Source organism: Bombina bombina, chromosome 2 (assembly GCF_027579735.1).
Source record: "Bombina bombina isolate aBomBom1 chromosome 2, aBomBom1.pri, whole genome shotgun sequence".
In the NCBI taxonomy this organism is placed as follows: Eukaryota; Metazoa; Chordata; class Amphibia; order Anura; family Bombinatoridae; genus Bombina; species Bombina bombina.
This window is the reverse complement of record NC_069500.1, coordinates 1,136,617,225-1,136,635,159: the sequence shown is the minus strand read 5'-3', so window position 1 is coordinate 1,136,635,159 and position 17,935 is coordinate 1,136,617,225. Positions and strand designations below refer to the sequence as shown.

General features: G+C 40.1%; 1 protein-coding gene across 1 annotated transcript in view; it reads right to left on the bottom strand.

The window, feature by feature from the left end:
* KLHL2 (kelch like family member 2) overlaps positions 1-17,935 on the bottom strand; it is a 445,714-nt gene that overhangs the window by 118,065 nt on the left and 309,714 nt on the right. The window contains 1 exon segment of the mRNA XM_053703800.1: positions 11,490-11,606. Within this exon segment, the coding sequence (XP_053559775.1) occupies positions 11,490-11,606 (117 nt within the window).

Genomic DNA, 17,935 nt, shown 5'->3' with positions numbered 1-17,935 from the left:
CAAGGACTTTCTTCTAATGTTTTTAATCAGTGGAGGGATAGAGTAAGGTAAAATATATATCAATTAGTGGATAAAGAACAAGATAATATTCCTATTTTATATTTTGATAATTTGAAATCAAAATACTCGATAAGGGATGAATACATTGCATATTTGCAAATAAGGCACTATTGTATGAAGCTAATACGATTATATAGGGAATCTTGGGACTGGACTCCACTATGCATTTACAAAGTAACACAATTTCAATTTCACTCCTGTATAATTTGATAAATGAGTAGATTTAGATAATATAATAAAAAAATGGAGAACATTACAACTTACTAATGTTAATAAACAAGCAATTCTACATTAATGCGTGAACAACACCTGAAAGAATATCCAAATGGGGGAATAACACAATGGGGAGCTGTTGTATGAAGTTGCAAAGTGGTCAAAGCAAATATAATGCACTGCTTTTTGGCATGTTCAAAAATTTTAAAAATTATTGAAAAAGGTCAACTATTGGATTAACCCCTTCACCCAATCAGACGTATGTAAGCACGTATTCTGCTTATCGTACCGCACAATGTATATATACGTCTGAGCTTCTGGAAGCTCTAGCAGTCTCTGCAGTTAAGTTACAGCCGAGAGCTAGAGTTCCTGAAGCTCCAGGCATCTGCCGCATAAGGAGCCAGAGCGTGATCGGTGTTCTGGTTCCATATGAGGTCAGATGCCTGATCATTACAGACGGTGACATTATTTGTGTCACCATCTGTAACAATCAATTTTGGTGCCAGTGGGAGCTGTGCGAGGTTGGCAGGTGTGTGGCCCAGCAAAGGAGGGGGGAGGGAGTGGGAGGGCCCTACGCTACAGGAAAAAAATAAAAAAAAATAAAGGGACAGGAAGGGAGATAGTGCAGCTACACTACAGAAAAAGAGGTGTAGGGGGGTCACTAACTGGTGATCGCGGGAGGGGGAGGTTGTGGTACCACTACACTACAGAAAAAAATAAAAAATAAATAAAAAGGGGGTTTTACAGATACTTGCAGACAGCTGCCAGTACCTAAGATAGCGGTAATAGTTAAGAGGGGAGAGGGTTAGAGAGCTGTTTGTGAGGGAACAGGGAATTTGGAGGGTAAGGGGGATCCAACTCTGCAGAAAAAAAAGCCTTAAATTTGTATATTGGCAGACTGTCTGCCAGTACTTAAGATGGGGTGACCAGTGGGGGGTGAGGAAGGGAAGAAAGCTGTTTGGGCGGGATCAGGGGTGGGAAGTATCAGGTGAGAGGGTAACCTCTACACTAAAGATAAAATTAACTTTACAGGTTACCTAATTAACCCTTTCGCTGACAGGAATAATAGAAGTGTGGGGCGCAGCTGCAATTATCATCCTTCTAATTACCAAAAAGCAATGGTAAAGCCATATATGTCTGCTATTTCTGAACAAATGGGATCCCAGAGAAGCTTTTACAACCATTTGCCCCATGATTGCACAAGCAGTATGTAAATAATTTCAGTAAGAAACTCAAAGTTTGTTAAAAAAAATTAAAAAAAAAATTATTTGACCGCATTTGGGTTGTCTACTTAAAAATATATAGATAAATAAAAAATAAAAAAACAAGGCTCTATTTCTATTTAAATTAAGTGATAGCAAAAATGCTAAAAAACATAAATTATGCATACCTGATGAAAAGAGTCCACAGCTGCATTCATTACTTTTGGGAATTCAGAAACTGGCCACCAGGAGGAGGCAAATACACCCCAGTCAAAGGCTTAAAGGGACAGTCTAGGCCAAAATAAACTTTCATGATTCAGATAGAGCATGTAATTTAAACAATTTTCCAATTTACTTTTATCACCCATTTTGCTTTGTGCTCTTTGTATTCTTAGTTGAAAGCTTAACCTAGGAGGTTCATATGCTAATTTCTTAGACCTTGAAGGCCACCTCTTTTCAGAATGCATTTTAACAGTTTTTCACCACTAGAGGGTGTTAGTTCACGTATTTCATATAGATAACACTGTGCTCGTGCACGTGAAGTTATCTGGGAGCAGGCACTGATTGGCTAAACTGCAAGTCTGTCAAAAGAACTGAAATAAAGGGGCAGTTTGCAGAGGCTTAGATACAATATAATCACAGAGGTTAAAAGTATATTATTATAACTCTGTTGGTTATGCAAAACTGGGGAATGGGTAATAAAGGGATTATCTATCTTTTAAAACAATAAAAATTCTGGTGTAGACTGTCCCTTTAAATACCCCTCCCACTTCCCTCATTCCCCAGTCATTCTGCCGAGGAACAAGGAACAGTAGAAGAAATATCAGGGTGAAAAGGTGCCAGAAGAACAAAAAACAGATGCCCCACAGAAAAAATACCCAAGCTACAGAGGACACTGAATGCAAAAATGGGAGGGTACAAGAGACGGCCCATTCTGAGGGCGCCAGGCCTGAAAAACCCTACCCAACAAAATCCTGCTTCGTCCGAAGCCTTGAACAACTTTGAAAAAAAGGAAAAAGACCAAGGACACTGACCCGCAGATAGTCCACAGCCTTGCTAGAGACCGCAGGAACTAGACTCGACTGAGTCAACAGCCTCCAAGAGACACTGTCTCCCAGCAGTGGGTCTCCAAGAACACACCCCTTACTAAAGAAAGGGAACAAATTACTGTATTCTTCCACAAAGAAGAAAAGGCACTACAATGATTTTGCTTGAAAAGCCCAGCTAATCCCCCTTAAGGGACTCAAGGCACTGCTCATTTTATCAACCTTGAAAGGAGGAAAGGCAGAGTAGATCTCGTCGGGGATCGAACTTGCAACCCTTGGTTTGCTACACTGCAGAGTAGCCACAGTGCATTAGTATGCTGAGCTAGCTGTCCAGCTAGCATAAGGAACTCCAGACCAACAGAGACCCACCAGTTTCATAGAAACAAGGGGAGGCAACGCCTAGACCCCAGAAAAACAGAAACCACAGGATAAGGCCAGGAGTCCGAAACGGAGAGGATCTTCCCCTAACACAGTACAACCGCACTCTAAAAAGCAACTGAAGACGAAGATCCCCAAGTCGCAAAAAGGTAGCTCAGAAAACTGAAATATTCAGAAACGAAACCTGAAGCAAAAACACCACGCTGCAGTCATCAAAAAATGATTCTAAAACTTAAATACTTGCAGGGCAAGCAGAAAGCAGCTGAAGATAGGATCCTTCAGATTGCTAAAGTATCCACTAACCAGCAGATGACGTCGCAGGCTATCCCAGAGTCGCCAGTCCATCCCACAAATCTTGAATATGGAGAAAGCAGAAACCTCAAGAGGGTTACCGTACCTCGAATGCTCCGAGGACAAATTTAGCAGAGCAACATATCTCAGATCCTGCTCCAACACCAGACCAGCCCAAGCGACAGACATTTCTGATAGACAGGGGGGACAGAAAGACCACAACCACAAGCCCCCAGGGAATGGAAAGAAAAAGGGGGGACTCACCCCCCTCAACAGAGTTCGGGTGCCAACCCAATCCGCTTCTCCAAAATAAGGCACTCCCAAGGAGAACCCCTGGGACCTGGAACAGAGAAAAGTGCAATAGATCCGTAGGAAGACCTGTCACAGCTCTCTATATAGAGAGATCAAATTCCAACAGGTGGAACAGAGCCCACAGAGCAACAGATGCTGCCCCTTACAGAAATAAGCCACCTGATCCAACGTCCTACACACATGGCAGAACAAAGACCCTCCAGAGAGAGGAAACCCCAGCTCCTAAGGAAGACAAACTATCCCCACAAAAGGGAAGAGCACAGATAAGCACAGCGTACATGTCCACAAGACATGAAGCCATAGTATGATCAAAACACGGACCAAATGAAAAAAAAAGATCCAGACACCACTGTTGACCCAACAGAGAAAAAACTCCCCATGAAGAGGAGCACACTCCGTCTGAAGGACAAGTCAGGCCTTAAAGGGACACTGAACCCAATTTTTTTCTTTTGTAATTCAGAAAGAGCATGCAATTTTAAGCAACTTTCTAATTTACTCCTATTTTCAATTTTTCTTCGTTCTCTTGCTATCATTATTTGAAAAAGAAGGCATCTAAGCTTTTTTTTGGTTTCAGTACTCTAGACAGCACTTTTTTATTGGAGGATGAATTTATCCACCAATCAGCGAGGACAACCCAGGTTGTTCACCAAAAATGGGCCGGCATCTAAGCTTACATTCTTGCATTTCAAATAAAGATATCAAGTTATCCCTTTAAGTTTATAACCAGTACCCGAAGGCGGATGTGAACTCTGACCTTCCTGCTTGCAAGCCCAATAAGCTAGCCCCTATGTCGCAACATAATGTCCCTGAAAAAACTGGGTTGTCCTGAACCAGTCCACAGGATCATAAGTCTCCAGACATCCAAGAAGGATCCAAGACAAGAACCCTGGACCCAGGACCCAGAATCGTCCTAGAACAAACAACACCCCCAGGGAACACTAGATACCCCATCTGAGGCAATCAGACCTCACAGGGGATGATAACCGGGGAACCCGGAGAACGGGTACAGGACTCACTCGTAATTCCCAGCCCAAAGAGAAGAGAACACCCTTGGCCGGAGGACAACCCCCCCCCCCCAACAAGGTGCTAGGCCATGAAATTCTCTAGAGCCCAATGGCCCCAAGGGCAACACAAGGGAAATGAGAATGAGAACAGAGTCACCCGAAAGAGAGAGTAGAAAAGAAAGGCTAGTCTCCATAATCCTTTCAGATTAACGTTCCAGAGGACCACACCCAAGGGAGAAGAATGCAAAGCATCCCAAACCCAGGCAGAAAAACCTCCTATCGCCCCTGATATGGAGAACGACTAACTCCCAAAGGAAGACAGAGCCATACAGCTTTCACTTCCTAATTAAGCGGCCAAAGCCGCCAGAAAAACCAGACGAAATCCAGAAAGTCTCGACCTAAAGGAAGAAAATCTCTAAAAGGAACAAGTTCTAAAATGACACTTCCAAAGAGACCATGAAAGGCAGAACCATAAGAACGGCGGTATGAAGGACCTAAATCCTCCAAGCCTCCAACCCACAACGGGAAGGAACACTCTAGTTCCCGGAAACAACTGAGCATGTTGCCGCGGATCTCAACGGAGTCCCAGCCCATTAGATTGAAAGGCGAATGAGGACTGAACCAATCCCCCATGCCGCTAAGCAACTACGGACCATCAAGTCCTCTCAGAATGCTAGTTGAAGCTTGTAAAATAACAAGTAAACAACACAAATCATATTGTAATTACTAGGCACCCTCACCGGACCAGCAGGACATAAAAAGGCGCCACGTGTCTGGACTAGGCCTCAAAGACAGAAGGATCTGTACCCAGTCAGGACTAGCCTGAAACCAAGGGCCCCAGCACTGTCAAGGCTACATAGAGTCTCCCCCGATGATGGAGAGATAAAGAACAGTCAGACAGACTTTTGTAATCAGTGCAACCACAAAATCGCGAGTATCAATTCCAGAGAAGAAGGTTCCCGAAGGAAACCTCACACCACAACATGAACTTTAGACCAAATAAAAATCATCCTCACTGGATGAAAATAAAGGATAAGGCAACCCGTAGACTATCGCCCAGGAAGAACAGACAGACCCGCAGGACTAGCCCAACAGGGGTCCGAGACTTCCAAGCTCAGAACTGGAAAAGGATACACAAATAACAAAGACCATAAGAAGAGTACTTCATACCCTTATGCATATGCATACAAGCCAGTCGAGATTAAGACTAAGAATCCCCAAACCCATTAAAGGGCCACTAAACCCAAAATCTTTCTTTCATGATTCAGATAGAGAATAGAAATTTAAACAACATTACAATTTACTTCCATTATTTATTTTGCTTCATTTTTTAAATATCCTTAGTTGAAGAAAAATCAATGCACATGGTGAGCCAATCACACAATGCATCTATGTGCAGCAACCAATCAGCAGCTAGTGAGCATATCTAGATATGCTTTTCATCAAAGAATATCAAGAGAATAAAACAAATTAGATAACATAAGTAAATGAGAAAGATGTTTAAAATTGCATTCTCTTTCTAAATCATAAAAGACAAAATGTGGGTGGCATGTCCCTTTAAGAGTGGGATCCTCCAGCAACGGAAAAAACGTGCCTTAGTAGAACACCAGTCTATAACAAAAGGCACAACATACCTCCGCCGGGACAAAAGAAAACACCGGCCCCGAAGGTTGACCCCCCGGAGGGCTAAACTGGACGAGGCGATCCCACACCTGACAAGCACCGGTTAACGGAACACAGACAATATTGTAAGCACATTCCCGGGAGGTGTAGATGCACCAGCGCCAAATATATGGCCATGCGGAACCGTGTCATAACCTCCGGTGGGAACAGGCCACACTCTATAGTAGGATAAGTAGCGTTTGGGTTACCTGAATGCATAGTAAGAGTTGGTGGTAGGGAACTTGTCTCGTGGGAAATAGAATCCCCAGAGGCGGATTGGCTCAGTGTGCTCAGTGTGCACCTGATTCCCCGATCCCGAGGAACAGAGCACTCTAAAAATGACATTCGGAACATAACTGATGAGCATGTATCACCCAGGCCAATTCATATTCTTCGCAAGAAGTAGAGTCTGAATCAGACACATCCATCTCCAAAAATCAGAATCCTCCATAACTAGGACATTAAAAAATGTACCAATAAGGACAATCTAAACGGCACCTTACACTCCCAATGACTGGGGCACTCACAACCTCCAGAGAACCAGACAACAGCGGACCAGGATTTCTCAGTTGCCACACGGTCAGGAAAGCAGAAATGGAGTTACAAGGTAAAATGTACAGGCCATGCAAAAGCGCGCCCAACCGTAAAGGCCGCGTCACTAGACATAGGCTGTTATGTTCCAACATAGCCATGAGCCAAAGCAACACCACACAGTAGCAGACAGAATCACATAACAAACATGATTATAACCCCCCCTGTTCAATAAACACCCTCAGGAGATATTAACCCTTGATTCCTAGAAAGAAAAGGAGCCTCACTGAGACCCTATGTTACAGTTATCCCCGAAAGGTTGTAGCCCCTCTCGGATAAATAGTTGTAATTACAATACATCTATGATGAAAGTAAGATGAAACAATCTTACCAGAATCTACGCCGTGGAACAGGAACACGGCCCTTCAAGTGTGACAGATAGTAGCATAGCTTCTGCCATGGACTTGAGAGAAAAAAGCAGGATAGCGAAACTCGTCAACGCTGATTGCTTGTGGAGCTGTTATAATATGAGCCGGGATGGTTTCGCAGAAAGACTCTCCCTGCATCTCCGGACTCTAACTTTCACCCATGCTCTCACTGAGAGGCTGATTCGACTACTTAAAACTCCAGTCCCATGCCGAAGAGTACTACCCTCCATAAGAGACTATCGAAAACTTCTGACACTTCTCTGCCAACCTCCTGGGATGAAAGGCAAAGAATGACTGGGGGACGAGGGAAGTGGGAGGGGTATTTAAGCCTTTGGCTGGGGTGTCTTTGCCTCCTCCTGATGGCCAGGTTCTGAATTCCAAAAAGTAAAGAATGCAGCTGTGGACCCAGTAGCAAGTCCCAGTAGCGCACAGAAAAATTAACTTTTGAAGAGGGCGGCAAAGTGGGAGATATTTGAATATATCTATATTAAAAAGTAAGTTATAGCCCATCTTCATTACAACCAATGATTTAAACTCCACCTGTAATATCACTAACATTCCGGATCTGATTTTATAAAGGGGAGATGTTACCATCACTTTAATAACAATCTAGAGGTTTAAGTTATATTGTATATTAAGTCTTAATAATGAAACTAATTCTAAAACATGTTTATACACTCAGAATAGCAGGCAAAACAAAGAATGTATCCAGTCTGAATTCCAGTAAAAAACGTGTAAGTTTATTGTAAACTTAAAAACAACGGCATACAAGCCAGATCATTCACAGTGGAAAAGTGCTGACAAAGACATCTCAGTCTAACGCGTTTCAGCTCATCAGAGCCATACTCATAGACCTGTGGATGCTCTGTCCCAACAACTCATTAATATACAATTTTGCCGATTGCTTAATTAAAAACATTTGTCTCTAGCACGTTCCTTCAACTTAACCCTTTAAGAGGTAACTAATTGATAATGTGTGCTGGCTGCTAAACCTATATGATATACAAAAAATACAAAACTGTATTTAGAAAAGCCTCAATATGTGAATGTTTAAAGTATGACATTAGTCCCTGTATGGGTGCCTAGGGTGCTTGACCATAATATGTACATTGGAGATGTGAAGCCCCAATTATTAGAGTCATAATACTCAAATACTTGGTAAAATATATTTATGTATGTGACCGCCCACATTTACAATCTTAGATTTAAATAAAACTATTTACTCTTATACCTCTTTGTGATTAGAATGACATGTTCCCCATTGCTGTTAATAAGATAGTAGTAATAACATCACTATATCTCTAAAGAAGGTGACCCAAATGTACATTCCAAGGATGTGTATTATTGCAATTATAAATCATGTCATCCTTATCCTTACCATTGAGCATAGAAAATATATAATAGTTCCTAAAGTAAGTGTGACTTAGATGTACGTCTTACATAAAGATATCCCATACTGGTTTAGTCCAATTACCTATAAAAATGAATCTAAATCCTAAATAAGTGTGGTCAGTTTTAAGTATTTCTGAACGTAGATGTACATATATATTTTAATAAAGGAAAAAGTTGAAACTTCTATAGAACACTCATTTGTTCGAATTTTATATTTTTGCATAGTATAACAGAACAAGAATACAAATGCAAAAACAGTGTATATTGTTGAAAAATTAACTTATTGCCAATAATTGATTAAATCAAACCTGGAATTAAAACCTCCCGGTATTCTGGTCTTTAAGCAATATATCCAATATACTTCTCTTTTGCTTAAAATTTTGTCAAGATCCCCACCTCTAACAGAGAAGGAGACTTTTTCTACAACTGTCCACCTGAGGGAGTCAGTACTGCGTGAATGTTTATCAATTAAATGTTTTGCTATGGGTAATAATTTATCTTCCCTTTTCCTACTCCATTCCGTATCTACAGTGAAACTAGAATGATGTTCCCTGATGCGGGAACTTACTTCACATAAGGTTTTACCAACATATTGTAAATGACATTGATGGCATTTTATCAAATATACTGCCCCTTTTGTTCTACAACTGAAACAGCTGTCAATATTGAATTTTTTGTCTGTGGAGGCAGAAATAAAATAATTACCTACTACTGCATGTTTGCAATTGGAAAAGCCACATTTATGTAACCCTTTAACCTGTAACTATGAAGACTGACTTTTTGGGGCAGTTGGTACAGATGATGACACAATACTACCTATTGTTCGACCCCTCCTGTAAGAAAATCTTGCATGCTTCTGGGGATTGAAACCAAAACAATCTTCAGCAGATAACATGGGGAGATGTTTTTTAATGATGTCACACACCTCTTTTGTACTGGTTTGAATACTGTGTCACGAACTGTATATCCTTTGTCTCTTTTTTGTATCTAGGACTGATTATTTCCTTATCTTTTAATAGATCTTTCCTTCCATCTTAGCTACCGAGAGTCATGCGTCTAATGGTATTGGTGCTGTATCCTCTCTCTCTTAACTCTCTGTCTAATTGTGTGGCCTTTTTTTCATACACCAGAGGGTCAGTACAATTACGCTTGTTTCGGAGATGTTGACCTTTTGCTATTGCTTTAAATGTGTGAGTAGCAGGATTGCTTTTTGCGTGCAATAGAGAGTTTTTAGTGATTGGTTTCTTATATATTTTAGTTGGTTTCTCATCAATGTTTCCCACAAGTGTGAGATCCAAATAATCAATACATACATTATGAGTCTCATGTGTGAACGTAATCACATCGTCTGTGGTTTTTTATATATTTAAGAAACCGATCTAATTCTGTCACACCTCCTTCCCATATAACAATTAAATCGTCAATGTATCTTTTATATAATGTGATATGTTGTTTGAAGGGATTATCATCCTCATAGATGCAGCACAGCCCCCAACCCCCCCCCTATAAAGAGGTTAGCGTATGAGAAGGCAAATTTTGGAGATATTATATTTGTTATGGGGGGGGATTTCTGAGTCAACAAATATTCAATAATTTTCAAAACATATTCCTGCATGTTGCTGCTAAGTTTACTTCTATATGACAAAAAATATCCAACTGCCTGAAGTCCCTTATTGTTGGGTATACAACTAAAGAGTGACAGTACGTCCATCGTAACCCATCCGGACGAATTAATCCATTTATGATTTTCTAGTATCTGTATTAGCCGTTTTGAATCTCTAAGATAGCTTGTTAATTCAAGTACTAAGGGCTGCAGGATGGAATCAACCCACTCTGACAGGGGTTCAAGTAGGGAACCAATAGGTCGGCCAGTGACATTAGTTAAGCTTTAATGAACTTTAGGAAACACATTAAAAAATAAGGGGGTTTGGGGATGAGTAACCCACATGAATTCTTATATGGATTTATCTATAAAGCCATTGTGTAATCCCTCATCCAAGAGGTGTGACAGTTGTAGTTTGAAGTCTTTCAAGGGATTTTTGAGCATTTTAACATATGTGTTTATATTCAAAATTTGTCTAGCTATTTCTATGTCATAATCCGTCCTGTTTAACACAACTATGCTCCCCCCTTTATCTGATTTATGAATGACTATGTTTAAACTCTTCTCTAGTTCTTTTATAGCCTGGTTTTCTTTGTAAGAGAGGTTATTAGACCGTGAGTTCTTCTTGTCTGTGTATAATTATACACTCAGAATAACCTATTCATTTTTCGTTAAGAATGTATTCTTAGATAATATATAACTGTTTATGCCTTGTAATGCTATTATTAATGTTTAGCTTAGCTCATTTTAGGATGATTTATAAAATAATAATCCTACAATGCTGATATATTATTTACATAAACTGTATTCTATGAGGTGGAAGAATCTTACTGCTATTTTTTTTTAATTAAAATTAAATGTATGTTATATGAGCTGTGTGCAAGAAAAAAAAGCCATTTTTATACATAGCATTCCCATTTAAGGGAAGTTACTGGGCATTTGATAACTCATCTGTTTCTTGGCTAGATATTGGTAGCTTCAGTACAAGCCTGGCAAAGTATCACCAGAGAAGATACCCAGCATCTGGTAGTCAGCAAAGGATGTATAAAAGTATATGACACATTTTTAAAGGTTATATTAATTTGTCTGACTACTTTTAATCCTCTACTATGAGAAAAGTGAATAAAATGGGCTGGCAATTTCGACATAGTTCATGGATGTAAAATGGAAAGGCTGCATATTATTCTGTTTGGCAAGGGTTAAACTTCTAATCCAATTTGCCAGAGCACAGAAGCAAAAAAACTACATTTATGTCACTCTCCATATACTTATAGACTGAACTGTAAAGTCCCAATGAGTTTTATAGGGTGAATATTGATATTGTTCAGGTCTCTTTGTGAAGTGTATTTAACATGAATCTCTCTCACCTGCACCAAGTATTCGCGAGAAAGTAAAGGCAGACGAACATGTTCCATGAGGTGCGCCATATGCTCCTGCCTCACATCTTTATCATGATTAACCCAGGCAATAGCAGATTCAAATACCTATGAAAACAAATTTCATGTAGAAGATTACTGTCCATTTGTTGATCAATATAAACATATTTATTTGAGCCTCTTGCACAAGTCTATAAATACACAATTTTAAAGCCTCTATAGTATACAGTATGCACAGCAAAGCACTCAAATTGAGGACATAACAAAACCAACTACAATATGCTGTGTCTGGAAGAACAAGAACATACATGAGACTAAGTTATCATCACCTCGTGGTTTCTTTAACATTCTGTCATCAATGTCCATGGTGATTCTCATTCACCAGACAGTATATATTTATAGTTAGACATTTTGTTAAACTTATTACAGGGCCATATAATACAAAATGAGCTATGCTGCATCAGCAAACTGGAGCCAGAATGAAGATGCTGTGTTTTTTTTTTTTTTGGCCATAACTAAATGTCTTATACCCACTAAGGGGCTGTAGATTTCAAGAGGTTGTGAAGATTGATACACATGCTATGAACATTCTAGCGTAGATGAGACTATTTAGCCATCCTATAATGTGAAAGCTTGAATTGCATTCACTTGACATTCACAAAGCTTTCAACTCAGTATGTCCCTAGACTGATGCTTGGGTCATGGAGAATATGCTAATGAGTGTTCTCCCCAAGGCCAGTTTAATGGGCACACCAATGCAGCTGATTTTACCAACCACCTGGATAAAATGTAAGCAACTATTAAGCTAAAATTAAAAAATAATCACTTTTCTAATGGCTGCTGTACAAATTATCATTAAATCAAAAGGGACATGAAACCCCTTTTTTTCTTGATTCAGATAGCTAATACAATTTTAAACAACTTTCCAAATTACTTCTATTATTTAATTTGCTTTTTTCTCTTGGTATTCTTGATTGAAGTAGCAATGCACTATTGGGAGCTAGCTAAAGGCATTTGGTGAGCCAGTAACACGAAGCACATATGTGCAGCCACCAATTAGCAGCTACTGAGTCTACCTAGGTTAACAAATGATATCAAGAGTACAAAACAAATTAGATAATAGAAGTAAATTGCAAAGTTGTTTAAAATCACATGCTCTATCTGAATCATAAAAGAAAAAAATGTGGGTTATGTCCTTTCAACCTATCAATATATATGGAATTAATTTGAGTTAATAGAAAACATTGTAATATTATAAAGTAGTATACTGCCCTCACCTGGCTACTTCATAATGCTCACAGCTGGAGAACACTGCTAATCAAGGGAAATAAAGTATGGTACCAGTTACAAATTTGTATTGAAAATATATAGTTTATTCATAATGTTATAACTAGGCTATATAGTCCCAGTTATATATATTTGACTTAAAATATCCTCTAGCATTAGGAACCATATGTTTTAATATTCTAACTAGAATACATAGGAATGTCTAACTGTCCCTATAGGTTTTATCTGCAGTTTTCTGAATTTCTTGCCATATAGTCTTCCAAACTCTCTGTTCCTAATTATATCCTAGTTGCCTGTATATCTATCACTTAATATGCCATAAATATAGTGTTCCCTTCACGGACACCTTCTATTAAAGGGTGCCTGTTATGTTTGGAAGCCACAATCTTTTATATATACAGTACATAGGTAGAAAATCCTTTATCCAAACTGCTTGGGACCAGACAAGTTTTGAATTTCAGAATAATTTGGATTATTTGCATCTGTTAAATGGGATAGTTTAGAGAGGGGATGGAACAAGCATAAATAATATCCCCTTAACCCCTTAACGACCAAGGACGTACCAGGTACGTCCTACAAAAACTGGTTGTTAACGACTAAGAACGTGCCTGGTACGTCCTCAGGGGTTTCAAGCAGTGGAAGCGATCGTAATCGCTTCCAGGCGCTTTCAGGGTATTGCAGCGATGCCTCGATATTGAGGCATCGCGCAATACCGTTTCCTAAGCAACCGATACAGAGGGGGGCCACTCTGCATCGACCAGTGATAGTGCCAATCGTTGGTGGCGTGGGAGGGCTTAGAGGGAGGTGGGCGGGAAGAGGGTGGGAGGTGGGCGGGAAGAGGGTGGGAGGAGGGCAGGAAGAGGACGGGAGGAGGGCAGGAAGAGGACGGGAGGAGGGCGGGAAGGGGGCAGTAGCGGGTGGGATCGCTAATCCACATCATGACAGTGAGTGGGAAGGAGGAGAGGGGGATCCTATGTGGGATCCATGTTTGTAAAGAGATCTGGGAGGGGGTTTGCTAATGAGGGGGGCAGCTAAACTACGGGGGGAAAAGTGTTTTTTTGTTGTTGTTTTTTTTAGAAAAAATACACAATAATTTAGAGCAAACTGGGTTCTGGCAGACATCTGACAGTACATAAGATGGCGATAAATAGGTAGAGGAGGGAGGGTTAGAGAGCTGTTTTGGGGGCTCAGGGAGCTTGGGTGGTAAAGTGGATCCTAGGTAGAGGAGGGAGGGTTAGAGAGCTGTTTTGGGGACTCAGGGAGCTTGGGTGGTAACGTGGATCCTACACTGCAGAAAATATACAGGGAGTGCAGAATTATTAGGCAAATGAGTATTTTGACCACATCATCCTCTTTATGCATGTTGTCTTACTCCACGCTGTATAGGCTCGAAAGCCTACTACCAATTAAGCATATTAGGTGATGTGCATCTCTGTAATGAGAAGGGGTGTGGTCTAATGACATCAACACCCTATATCAGGTGTGCATAATTATTAGGCAACTTCCTTTCCTTTGGCAAAATGGGTCAAAAGAAGGACTTGACAGGCTCAGAAAAGTCAAAAATAATGAGATATCTTGCAGAGGGATGCAGCACTCTTAAAATTGCAAAGCTTCTGAAGTGTGATCATCGAACAATCAAGCGTTTCGTTCAAAATAGTCAACAGGGGGGGCGGAGCCAGCAGCTACAGCAACAAGACGTCTTCTCTCAGAGCTCCTGCTGTAGGATTCAATAAATTAATATTTAAAACGAGAAATAGAATCCTAAATTGTAATTTTCTCGCACTTAAGCTCTACAGTGTGTAGCAGCTGATATGGGCTATCCTGTCAGAGTTTTTTGAACCTACAACAGTACAGAGATCCTTATGGCCTAACGAGATAACTTAATGGAGTAAGCCGCCATTATAAGAAGCATCTAAGCATCGAGACCACGGGCAGAGCTACCTTTCTCTTTATAACACACGTGCCCAAACTAAAGACAACCAATGGAGCAGCAAATTGTGCTTGCGCTACACAACCTACTAATCTCCATGGATGCCCACTATCAAGAACTCAAGGGAGATTTGAGAGCAGCTATGAACCTCAAAAGAGACCCTTCGATACCATGTGGGTTAGAGGAAGCTACCGGACGCTATGTCCTAGATATCCCTAGCCATGGAAGAGATATGTGTCGAGACCCAGAAGAAACGAGCTGTGGGAATGAGAGGAGTGAAGATCCTGACTTGGTGGAACAAACTGATATCCCACAGCAATATAACCCTCTGCGGCCTGCTATATATGAAGCAGTAGTTACACTGCAACCTGAAATACAAGCGCGAGATCGCTCACCGGCGGCCAATGCAGCGGAAGGGGAGCCTCACCATGATTTAGCTGTGCGGCAGCTCAGACAACCTAGCACAGCTGATTGCCCTGACTTCGGAGCGCACCTCGGAGTCCCGCTCGCAGAATCTTGTGTTCACAGTGCCCAAGAGGATCTGATGTGTTTGCTAGTCGGCGATGGGTCTTCTGAGAAATTGTGGGCTGACATCCGATTACCAGCTAACCCGCGAAAGAACGGAGGTTCCCAACATCACATTGGGAGCTGTACTGTTCAATGTCTGCCACTACTGGGCCTGCTACAGAGTCTTCATCAACTCACCGAGACCTATAACTTTCAAGGTAACTTGAAGATGTCATTGTACTGCCGGACACTCAGGAACCCAGTTGGAGTGGGCTGAAGTTATAGTGGGACTTAACAAGAGTGTCAGCAAGCCCCCGGTAACCTGACTACACAGCTTGCAAAGACTAATTTTTTTCTCCATAGTTTTTATTAGTATAGTTGCACCCTTTTGTTGCTGGTTTAGTTGGGACATTTACATAACACTATACGGATTTACTATTTAGAAGTTCTAGCATATGGCTAGAAATCAGGAGTCCTAATACCTGTAATGCTTTTTATTAACATAGTTAGTGCACAAATAGAAAGTATCTCAATTGACGCTACCGGATTGTACTTTCAGTCTCTATTCGTACATATTGGGGTGTGTTGCCTTTTTTTTTTTTTTTTTCTCTCATGTAACTGACATGGCGATCACTCCCCGCAACATATAATACCCAGCATGCTAATCTCACTCTGTTGGGCGCCAACATATTTTACTATGCGTTATAGCAGCTTGGACATGGGCTCATAATCATTAAGTTAATATTAAATACAACACCCTATTTTATTATCTGTTTTGCACTCTAGCATGAGAACACAGAGATAGGAGACTTATACCTATGACCAGAACACATACTGTATTAGAGAGGTCAATAGGTATCTCATATTTGTTCTGAGGTCTGTTGCTAGTTAGGTAAACTGTTTTCCTTATAGATCTATGTGAGTAGCAATATTTTTAAGCATATCGCATTCTGAATTAAGTCTGAACATGCCCTGCAATATACATGCATATACTACTGTATTGTCCTGTTTGATAGCTTGACTAGAGAATTATTGGCAGTGCTCTCATTTGTCATACTGTATGTTGTTTGCCTCAAGTAGAGTCTATATGTTGCTCACACCCTCTATATTTACATTTGTTTTATCTATGTATTCGTGTAAACATTGCTAGTAACTGAACTGATATGTCTGGGCTGACCCTATGTGAATGTGTTCTCTAGTTTGGGCGGTGTGGAAAACATTTCTAAGCTCATAACACAACTAAAATGGATGACATTTACCGTACACAGTCATATATATATTAACTTCAAGTGTTCTTAAATGCCTAAACCCCTAGCAGAGAACTAAACTGTTATCTGTATTGTTCCTACATTGTTTATGTTTTATTAACATGTACATATTTATATACGTGTACAGAGGGAGTACTACCATATCCTACTTAAAAGGCCCTTACAGCCTCCACCCTGTGTAAATCTCGCTAAAAGTATGATATTCTACTATGTTGGTGTAGGATGGAAGGCTTGTACCTGAACGTTTAACCCCCACGATTCATGTTGAGCTTGTGAGAGTTCAAACTTCTATTCCTGTATAGAAGCTACAAGCCTAGTCTGCAAACTATATTTTAGGGCTTTTTACATTAACATAGAATGCAGTGTTATAGACTTGCCCCTTATGTTGAGAAAGACTTTACAGTTCTATGAGGCATTTCTATGCAGATTCCTACAGGGTCTATCTAAATTTGCTTTAGCACACCAATAATACATAGTTCTGTTGTCTGTACCCCCATATCATATCCACAGCTTACCGCTTTGAAGTGAATAACTCTACTATAGACTACACATACAAGCATAAATTTGGGGCCTGCACTTATATGTTTCCTCTGAGTGACAGGTGTTGATATTACGCCAGTTTATTTTGTCTTATCTTAGGGGTTTAAAGTTATGTTTATTGCCATTACATGTTCTTTTCTTTGTGTAATTGAAATCTCTCAACCACGCATCTTGCGCGTCTACTGTATGTTAGAGCACTATTTTCCGCCCCTCTGCTGAGCATGCTCCTAATGTATTCCAAGTTTACTAACTTGATGTTTGGGGTTAATTGCTTTTCTATTTTATATATTTTTTTCCAAATGAGATGTTCTATTTATACAAAGTTTGCATATCCTCTTTCATGTTCATATGTGTGCCAAGCTATCAAATACCATACGACTAGCAATGTCATTTTATCCCACAGTTAATTAACTTTAGAGGTTCCGCCATGTTTCTTAAATTACCTATATATATATATGGCTCCGCCCTCCACCCTTTCCCTTGTATGTATAGCGGTGCTCATCCGCTGAATTTCCTCTCCCCTTACTAGGCCCATAAGTGGCCATGCAAAAAAAAAAAAGAAAAAAAAAACAATTTCCCTTGCCGCTTCTTTTTAGATTTTTCAAGTCCAAAAGTGACCACTAGAACAAAACAGGGAATCATTTCTATTATATACAAGAAAAAAGAGGTTCCATTTTTAGTCATTTGCATTATATAACCGCTACCACAGTCTGCCACTTCTTATATATATATACGCAAAGTAGCTCTAACTCATTATGTTAAGTATGCATACTGGTGTGATGATAATTGCTTTCCTATGTGGTAATCATTTATGCCTAACTGGTCTGTATTATCTATATCTGTGGTAGTGCTGTTCTCTTTGTTTGACTCGTAAGCACAATTATGTATTTGTACATTGATGCATG